Below are 10594 nucleotides of genomic sequence, written 5' to 3'. Positions count from 1 at the left end.
TTTGACAGCTTCTAAAATACATTAGAATTCTGTTGAAAAAAAATAATTTTGCTACAACAGTTTTTGAGCAACAGATCAACAAACATCTTGATTTAAATTTTGTATATCTTTCCATATAAACCTAAGGATTTACAGTATGGGCACAGTATTACAATATTTCCTAGTATGGGTCTTCAATTATTATCGAAACCAGTTTTTTTATACATACATATATTTTTTCCCAACAGACTTTGAAATATATTTCTAAGTAAAATATTAAAAGCATGCAATCTAAAAAGCAATAATACCACAAAAAATTACTCTCTAACCACAAAAAATGTTTCCAAAAAGGTTTTTTTTTTCAAATTCATAGTAAATTTTATCGAGTTAGATTTTATTGGTATGTATTATTGCCAACCCTTATTCTAATGTGCGATTCAATAATTTACAAATATAATAAATTGAATCACATTTTGTACAATTATCACAACGGTACTTAAACACTGGAAATAATATTTACTATGCAGTTATTTCAACTTTTAATAAAAAAAACATTTCGCATTTGTTATTGACCTGTCTATACATTATAAATGCATCATTTTTTAACTCACGATGTTACAAGGGCATATAAAAACTCAAAAACAATGCTTATAATATAGATATCATGCTATAAGTTTGTAGACTTTAAAACATTTAGACATTCTTTGAAATATTAAAAATATTGATGTTGCCAATTCTTAGCTTCTTTTATGGAAAAAATTGCGCAATATTGATATTTCGCGTTATTTCATTAAAAATTTTTACACACCCATCCACATTATAAAATAACCTATATCCTTAGACTTCTAGACATAAGTATAAAAATATAAAATTTTATCAGTTGAGCACTTCGCAAAAACAACTTTATAATAAATTACTTCATTCAATCTTTGGAAGATCCAATCAATCGTTTATACATTTTACATAATATAATATATTTTCCATGAAATATTGTAAAAAAGTTATTGAATTGCAATTCAAATATGTACATAATATGAATCTGGCGGCTAACAAGTGCGAGGGAGATAGTATGCTATTATTCTCCAAAGTGCAAGAGAGATAGAAGAATCTTCAGATTCATTCATTTTTTTTATTTTTAGCACATGTTATGGTTTAAAATTGAAATACTATATTTTACATCATTTCCAAAATATATATCGAAACGACCAAAATAACAATCCTCAATCGAATCCAGACATAATCGAAAAATTCTTGAACATTTTCACTTGAAATATAATTGGAAAAATCCAGATTTTCCGACGAATTTTTACTATTTTCCGAAACAATATCACTTTCATATTCTCGACTGAAAATACCGAATCGTAATAAGTTATTTAAATTATAAATTTCTGCAGTTACCTGCTTATGTTTTTGTGTAAGTTGTTGTTCAAAATCAAAGTTGTTGATTGTTGTTTCTGTTGTTGTTAGAAATGTGGGGAATGGAACGGCGTTCTTACTGAAGTTGCCAGTAATTGTGATTTTCTCGAAGTTCACGTTTGTCGAGTTATTCTCTGATTGTACAAAACAAGATCGCTTATACAATCCCGCGCAAGCAACCAACGCACAACTCTGCGATCCCACTAAGTGACCGCGTCCTATGTTGAATAAGCCGTTGTATGCTACTAAACCGTACGTTAAGTGGTTATGTTTTGTACCCGCAGTCTTCACATAGAACTGACAGCAGAATTGTCCATGGCACACACTTTCCTTATACCCGTGGGTACTCCGGTCCAGGTCCAAGGGTCTGATGATGTACTGCCTCCAGTCTTCGGAGACTGTGTGTGAGGGGCTGGTTGTGATTTGTGGGTGGACATTTCCCGCCTTTTCCAGTACGTTAACTATAATGTTGCCATATTTCGTACTCCTCCCAGTATCGCCATGAACGCCGTTGGTAGAAATTATATTAGCTTTAGTAATATATGCCCAAGATGACGCGAAGTGTGATGCAGATAGAAATTGATTCTCATGTCCCCAAACACCCAAAAGCACATAATTCTTCAATGCCATATCTTTTACATTTTTCACAACGAGATCTTCTTCCATAATAACTTCGAATTTAACTCCAAAATCAGTGGAAAAAGTCGCTGTGTTTGAAAACGTAGTATTGCAATTTGCGTTGTTCAACGGTTTTCTATAAACAGAGACAACATCACCACGTCTATCAAAAACCAAATTACTCCTAACAAAATCCTGTCCTTCTTGGCATTTAATTTTCTCATACACGTGCGTCACGACGTACATCCGAGCTGACTGCGCTGCATTTGATACTGTTTTCACTATCTCATCATAATTATTAGCACAAGGCCCACATGACTCCAAGTCGGTTTTGGACAAAATTTCTTCTGGTAAAACCAATATGTCAGCACCCGATTTAGCTGCCTCATGTATCAATGCCTTATAATGATTAATATTAAAATGTTTTGTAGAATCCACTATGGCCGCTTTGTAGACGTCCCCACTAAAAGCGGCTCCAAAACACAGCGCAAACACAACATACACACAAGAGAACATTTTTACAACAACCGACCGCTCCGGCGTCAGACGGCGTTCAAAAATTTATTAAAACAAAATTGATTAACACTGCTATTTCATGCCTATTTGGGTCGGTCTTTCCTACCTGACTCAAAACAAAAATCACATAGCAATTTCCTACAAAATTATACGTGTGCATTTACAGTACGTCGACTCTAATAAATTAATAATCGTTGAATATGGTGAACCAATTCGTGTGATTATACTAGCTCTCGTTTGGGATTTAACTCATAAATACCACTTATCTGTCAAGGCGTAAGCTATATTGTTGATGACCACTAATCACGGGTTAGGAATAAATGACCACTACGGTTAGACGTCGAGCGTGTTTTCTTTTCAGAGAAGTTTGTTCTAAATATGGTGATTCAATTCGAATTTGTATGTGGTATTTGTTGATTTTATTTTTTTTTTTTGAGTTAGGCAGTATCAATTTTAGATGCGTGTAAAATACTCAGTCACATCCATTATAAATTTTATAAAGATAAAACTTTTTTTAGTGTTCGTATTAGGAAAATGGGTATAGTTAGGTATTTTAAGAATAAAAATATTTTTAACAGATAAACCTACTAAATGTCTATTTTATGTTCTGACTAACAATTTTTTCAACGATATTTAATCTGTCCCGGCATATTATCAAATCGTGTTAAAAAAAAATTAAAAATAATAAAATAGGTAGGTATTTTATTTTCAACAACTCTACCGCACATAGCAACTGATAAGTGGAAATAAGCGAGAAATTTATGTATAAAATTATTTTGACGATAATAATTCGTTTATATTTCGTTTATATACTTAATAGATAAAAAACATTAGATAAGTTTGAAGGTGAGCGAATATTAGAGAATAAGTTTACACAATTTCTGAGATGATTTGGTTGTTTTCTATTTTTGAAAACGTGTCGAATATTGAAAAGTTTAAATTTAATTATAAATCATACGTACTTCTTTAGTAGGTATTTAGTATTTACGAATGTTGTGGACATGTATTCGTCCAAGTGGTAATTAAAATATTATTTAGGTAGTTAGGTAGGTACCTAATCAAATTATAACTAGCCATACACTTCCTACTAAATTAAACTTGTTATTAAAACTAAATATCTAAAAATAATATAATAGGTATGTAATTACTAATTACTAATTAGTATGGCATGTGTTAGCAATGTTAACTCACGACTAAAGAAAAAATTAAATCCGCTTCGAAAATAATAGCAGCACAAGAAAAATATACTTATTCCTATGAAAAATAGTTACATAACATAGGTATTATTTATTTTTTAAAGTACAGGTAGGTTTTCGCTGGTAACAGATAAGGGTCCTAACTTTATGTCGTGGCAACAAGATTAAAATATGCCGCGAGTGTTTTTATCAACAAAATTACTGTTACTAAGTGGTGTTAGGTTATTGAGCCATGTTTACGAAAAAATACATTTATTTTATTTGTATATTTCCTATTTGCCCTCCATATCTACTGAAAACATTTTTTTTACTAAAATGAGAAAAATCAATCAGTAAAATCTTAAAAACTCACCGTATGTATCGATGAATTTTCCTCGATTTTCTAAATTATCATTCTTTCAGATAAATCAGATTTCGCCGAAAACATTTTCTTGTTCCCCAAAACTCCGCACTAGTTCACTGGCCGTCACTAAGTCGCGACTTCACAGGTTCTCAAAATTTGTAATTTCGATTTGTAAAAATATTCTTATTTGAAAATTTTTATCACGTTACTGATATTAAAATCCATCGTTAAAAATCTTCTCGCACTGCGGTCAAATGAAAACCTCGTTGACTTCTCATAGATAGTTCTTATTAGCGTAGGGCCTTAGCATATGTTTAGAAAAAAAACAAATGATGATACGTGTTCGCGCGTCGATTGTCGCCACGAGAAGGCTACGCCGCGCGCGGTGCGAGCGTCGCCCGCGCCATACCAACGAATTGTGTAAACGCTCAGTTGGCGTCGGCGTCAAGCGGGGGCACCGCGGGGGAGGGTCGCCTCTCCGCACGCACACATACACCCCCCTGCACGGCTCCCATCACTAACGTTCCTATTTTGAATACGAGACGCGCGAAACTAGCTCCTATGCATTAGATATACGAAAGCTAGGGACGTGACGAGCGGACCGCGACCGACGACACTGGAATGTAGGTATAGAGTGAGAGCGCGAGTTTTCCCGTACGAGAGCAAAGGATGCACGATCATTAGTAGTTGAAGCGCGTAACGCATGTGTGTCGTGAGCGCAGCGATAGAGCTCTAGTCGCTAGTTTCGTAGTTAGTAGTGCGCGTAGACGTTTCGTGTCTTGAAATTTTATGAGACTCGTTATCTATATTTTTAATCCGATTCTTTGTCATACATCAATTTAAGTCGAAGCAATCGCTAATTGATTATTTCGAAGAGGTTCCACGTGACGCTCTGTTTACGAATGAGTTACGGGCTACGAAGCCGAAGGATGACCGATCGAACGGGCAACTTAGAGCAAATATTACAAAATCGATAAAAATAAAACTCGTAGGTAACGGCTCTAAATTTATCTCGGGACATAAAGTGGTTGAACTGGGCTATAAATTTGTCAAAACTACTTTTGGTATCTCGTAGAAAAACCATCATATTATTCAGGCATAAATTAACATTAATGTCGACGCCCCCCGCGAATAATCCGGTAATGACCTATTACGGGGTTCTTCATGTTATGCGTTTTTCGGCATCTAGAAGTTAAAATACACCATGTAAATTTTTTTCAGAATTTTTCTATCTTTATTTACGAAGATATAAAAAACTACGCGTTTATTCCATAACATAACATTAAAATGTATTTGAAACGAATAATATGGTTTTAGATCTTTACGAAAAATAATATCAATATGATTTGACAGTTAACGTTGTTACGATATTATTCAGGTAAAAAGTTTTCTACATTATTTAATTAAGTGCTAGTACAGGCTTATTCGGGGTTTTATTAAGAAATCGATTTCCCGCTACTTTCATTATGGAGTGCAAGTATGCAAGGTATTTTTTTAAACACTCTTTCTATTACTGAGCAAATGATTTACACAGCCTTAGAAAAAATTAAAAGAGATGAAAGTTTGATAGATAAACGAGGCAGGCATCAGAATAGACCACATCGAAACCTTCATCTTCATCTTCATTAGATGCTGGTCGTCCGACTCAGGTTCTACCTGCTGCCCAAAATAAGCCCCCATCAGTATGGCTTCATGCCACAGAGGAGCACCGAGGACGCCCTCTATAGACTAGGTAGCCACATCAGAAATAAGAGGGAGGAGAAGAAGATTTCTGTTGTGGTATCTCTAGACATAGAGGGAGCCTTCGACAGCGCCTGGTGGCCAGCCATAAAGGTGCGGTTGGCCGAAGTTGGGTGTCCGGGTAACGTAAGGCGGATGATCCGCTCAGCAGATACCTGAGTGGAAGAGGTGTGAAAGTTAGGTATGCGGGTGTGGAAGTGAGTAGAGAGACCAACAAGGGGCGCGTGCAGGGTTCCATAGGTGGGCCGCTCCTGTGGGACCTCTCGCTGGATCCTCTGCTGTGGATGTTAGAGGAGATGGATGTGTTTTGTCAGGCTTTTGCCGACGACATTGTGCTAGTGTTTGATGGAGATACTGCTTTAGAAGTAGAGACGAAGGCAAACTGCACATAGAGGAAAATTGACGAATGGGGTGTCAGAAATAAACTAAAATTCGCGCCACACAAGACATGTGCCCTGCTCTCGACACGAAAATTAAAATTTGTCAGGCCACGACTTGTAATGGGGAGTGTGGACATCCAATATTTCGAAAGTATTAAGATACTGGGCCTTACTATATTGATGGCGGCCTGACGCCCATGTCGGGAGCGTTTGCAAAAAGGCAATCGCCCGTTATAAGCTATTAGCAAGAGCAGCTAAAGTAAGTTGGGGGCTTAACCCCCAAGTAGTTAAGACTATATATATCGCAGTTATATAACCGACTATATTGTATGCATCAGCAGCGTGGGCACCCAAAGCGGAAAAGATGGGGGTCCAAAAGAGGCTTAACACCGTTCAACGGGGTTTTGCCCAGAAGATCTGCAGAGCATATCGGACTGTCTCCCTGAACTCTGCGATGCTGTTGGCTGGGATTCTCCCTCTTGAACTCAGGATACTCGAAGCTTCGACGCTTTATGAGATCAAGAGGAGTGTGTCGCACCCGGCGGTGTTGAGGGACAGGGAGATGGAACGAATGGCACCCGCGATACGGACCCACATACGGCAGAGCAAGTAGAGCTGGGGTTTGGCTTGATAGATGCCTATGCCGACGTGGTGAACAGCCACGTCTTCAGGGTCTATAGGAACGGCAGCAAGATTGCGGCCGTCGAGTTACGATCTATTTCCTGTTTCATTCGTCAAGCGTATTTTGAGACAGGATACGATCAGCGAATGGGACAGGAGATACGATGTAGGAAGAACGGCCGGAGTCGCGAAGCCCTTTTTCCCAAGCGCTGCTGCTGTATACAAGGTAGTCGCGAAAAAGACATCACACACCACACCACACAAGTACTGACTGGTCACGGCGGATTCGCCTTCTGTGAGGTTCTGATGAGGATTCTGATTACATTTTTAACTGTAATAGGACCATAGTATAATTTTCATGACTGTGTAATCATGTGTAATAGTCGTGTTTTCAGTGCAGTGTCTATTTTCTATGATAATAATAACTATCGTGTTTTGTGAAACAATCCAAAGTTGTTTCATTTACTAAAATGTCCTGTATTTCATAAAACATACTATAATAATCATCAAATAATACTTAAGTAAACTATTCGAATAAACAGTAATAGTTATAACAATAAAATGTACGTTACTGTTCAACAATCGAATAACCAAATAATAGATTATTACAAATGTTCAGTATACAAAACAAACAACACGAATATTAGCGCAACAAGATTTTACTGTTGCCGTCGAAAATATAAATTTACACGAACAATATCGTAAGTGACATTACTGACCAGAGCTTGACCTACACTAGTATAGTAAAATGAATCCAGTTAAATTATAACGAAGCCCTTGGGACTACTTAAATTTTGTTGAAATAACCAGATAGCTGAAAAAATTAGCTTCCATATGCGATATTAAAAGTCTCTGATACTTGTTGTTTAATGGAGTTATTAAGGAAAAATGGTTTTTTATTTTTCCTGAACATTTACACTTTTACGATTACCGGATTATTCGCGGGGGGCGTCGATGTGTTGAGTTGCGTAGTGTTCCTAGCTGCGAGCGGTTTGGGATGTTCGACTGGTGGTAGAACTCTGCCCCTCCCACACGAACCGATTAAAATTTTAAATACATGACTATAGTAACATTAGCCATTATTCGAATTTCGAACAGATTTATTGTGACCAGATTTGGCCTACACTTAATTATGTATTGAATTACAAACGATATTAATTTTGTATCGTGTATTCGATACAGGTGCGGTTTTTTCTCATGATTTATTTTGGGTTCGTGAACAATTTTCAATTTAAATTTATAATGTGATCTAGCTAGAAGTGATTCTTATAGGTAGGTTTATATTAAATGCAAATGAAACTAGGATTATGAAATTTTGTTTTATTTTTCATCATTCGAGAAATAACCTTAAAAGATCGCATAGTGATATATTTATGTACTCATGTGTTAAGGAAGAGAACCACAAGGCTTGTAAAAATATATTATCATCTTAAAATAACAAAATTAAGAGAAATATAGTCTATTGTAAATACTAAATTCATAAATGGACTCTACACTTTTGGCTCTATCATTGCATTAATTCCTTTATTATTCTTACTTTCTTCTATTTTTCAGTTAAAGTTTGTTGAATTTGCCAACATTTCGAATTACGTCATGTATAATTATTATTTATCTATAACGAAAATAATTTAGATGATACCTATATTACATTTTGCTCTCTCAAAAATGGTTTTCAAAAACAACCGTTTTGAATGTTAACGTTTCGAAAAATACCTAGTTAATACACATTTTTAAATTTTCTTAAAGTTGAATTTATTGCCATACTTACGCAAATCAAACTTGACTTTACACTTATTTTTTTTAGATAATAATTAATAATACATTTCACATTATTTACGTAGTTAATAGAAGAGGTATGCTATCGTCATTTTAGACTTTAGAGTAAGGTGCAAAATAATTATACTATTATAAATCTCATCTATTAATTCATTTTTTGTTATCTTCTAAGACTAATTGTCTTGTCTAGATAACAAACTAATAAAGCTGTTTTTTCCTCTATTTTCAATAGGTATATTTTTGTCAGTTATAACTTATAGGTAATAGCAATTAATATTTTATGACATTAGCAGCTTCTAAATTGTTTTAAGAGCTATGAGATGTTTTATATTTCGGATATTAGATACCTATGTATAGATAGTTTGATATAGAGACTGTTTATGTAAACAAACATTATTTTAGATTTAAAATTTTCGGATGCAACTCCCACTTAGACAAGTATTTACCTATACCTATCAACTAGTTTTAATATTTATTTACACGAAATATTATTTTTTGAATGTTATTCCGCGGATGATACGAAATTTAGAAAAAGTCGAGGTACCGTGTTGTGTGGAAAATAAACATGTCGCATGTCGTATAGATTGCATGAAATTTTCTTATTTACTTAATATGGAACCAGCATGGTTGCCTCACGTGGTAAAATAGGTAATACCTATATCTTTATGGCGGGAAATGTCATGAACAGCCGAATCGTTGGTTTGATCGTAGATTTAACACACGCATGGCTACGAATTTATTATTCGTACACCAACCGAATATTTACCTCTAACAACCCGAAATATCTTCACACGATCATTTATATGAAACACCACACATTGTATTCGAAGGACTTTGTATCATCGCTCATCACTACAAAGTTACGCGCACACAAATAAAACGCATTAGTCGGAATAATTAGCGGTTTTTGTTTTTGTTGGGTTGCGTCAGCGATCGCTCGCGACATGCCGGTGCACTGCAACTCGTCACATAATGCCCAGCGTCCCTTTCCCCCCTTGCTTCCGCACTCGCACAAACAAGGGCGCAGGCGCCCCCAGCATTTTTTAAACCGCGCCCATGTTTCTGTAATTTCTATCGCACCGCACACCTTCAGTGAAAATCGCTTTTTTCGAACATTTTTTCGCGACATCTCTTTCTAACGTCTACGTTCGCTGATTCACCGTCCCCTTTCTTATAACGGTCGGCCGTAGGCTCTCTTCTAGCGCTATGTTAGATGCGTAATACTTTCTCTCTCTAGACACGCCGCGACGCCGGTGACGCCAATTATTTTGCCGTACTCAGTACCAAAACATTAGTTACACTATGAAGGAATTTAATTTCGACCTTGAACCCAACCAATAAAGTTCAGATCTAAATATTTAAAATGTACTTGCGACTTTATGATCCCAAGCTACATGTGCAAAGTTCCGGCCATTTTTGCGATAAAAAAAATCGTTTGCATGCATGTAACCACGCCTTTGTATAACCATATTGCTGTCTATTTTACTCCTTTTTTATTTTTCATTTGCGATCTCTTTCTGTCACGCACACATGCAAACTGCACGAAGTCGAAAGCGCCACCTGGCAGCGAGTAGCGGAACTTTTACAACACGCGAAAAAAGGGTTCGTTCCCAAGTTTAAACTTTCTAACTTTCTCCCTCAGGATGGCAGCACTGGGATGAAATTTGTGAAATTTAGTTCCTACTTTCTCCACTGAAGATAGGTGGCGTTAAGAAAAGTGCTGTAAAAATCATTGTGTTTGTACGTTTGTGTGAAACTTATATTTTTTTAAATATTACTTGTAATGACCAATGTAAACACCAACAAAAGATTGGTATTTATTTATTTATTTATATTTAAGATTTTCCAACAAAGGATACAGTCTATATTATTTTACATAGCTTACAATTGAATACAATATGGTTACTGCACCTTCAATAACAGGAAAATACAACATTACATTATGTTAAATTCAATATGTCAATTTGCTGAAAAATAATATATAATTTTAAACGAATTTTTTATATAAG

At 35.6% G+C, this 10594-nt stretch overlaps 1 protein-coding gene across 1 annotated transcript; it reads right to left on the bottom strand.

Moving 5' to 3' along the window:
• Positions 1 to 1125: 1125 nt before the first annotated feature.
• Positions 1126 to 2556, bottom strand: LOC149903832 (vanin-like protein 1). The gene has a single exon (XM_090108040.1). It carries the CDS (start codon positions 2527 to 2529, stop codon positions 1153 to 1155), a length of 1377 nt encoding a protein of 458 aa, XP_089964166.1. The 5' UTR covers positions 2530 to 2556; the 3' UTR covers positions 1126 to 1152.
• Positions 2557 to 10594: the final 8038 nt, after the last annotated feature.

The sequence above is a fragment of the Colias eurytheme genome, chromosome 12, assembly GCF_061535395.1.
Source record: "Colias eurytheme isolate Ceu_HAF_F1 chromosome 12, ilColEury1 Martin Lab GWU primary, whole genome shotgun sequence".
In the NCBI taxonomy this organism is placed as follows: domain Eukaryota; kingdom Metazoa; phylum Arthropoda; class Insecta; order Lepidoptera; family Pieridae; genus Colias; species Colias eurytheme.
The sequence above is the reverse complement of the archived record's forward strand: the minus strand, read 5'-3'. Positions and strand labels throughout refer to the sequence as shown.

Excerpts from the sequence above, each read along its gene's own strand:
- LOC149903832 (XM_090108040.1), bottom strand. The coding sequence starts at position 2,529 with ATGTTCTCTTGTGTGTATGTTGTGTTTGCGCTGTGTTTTGGAGCCGCT.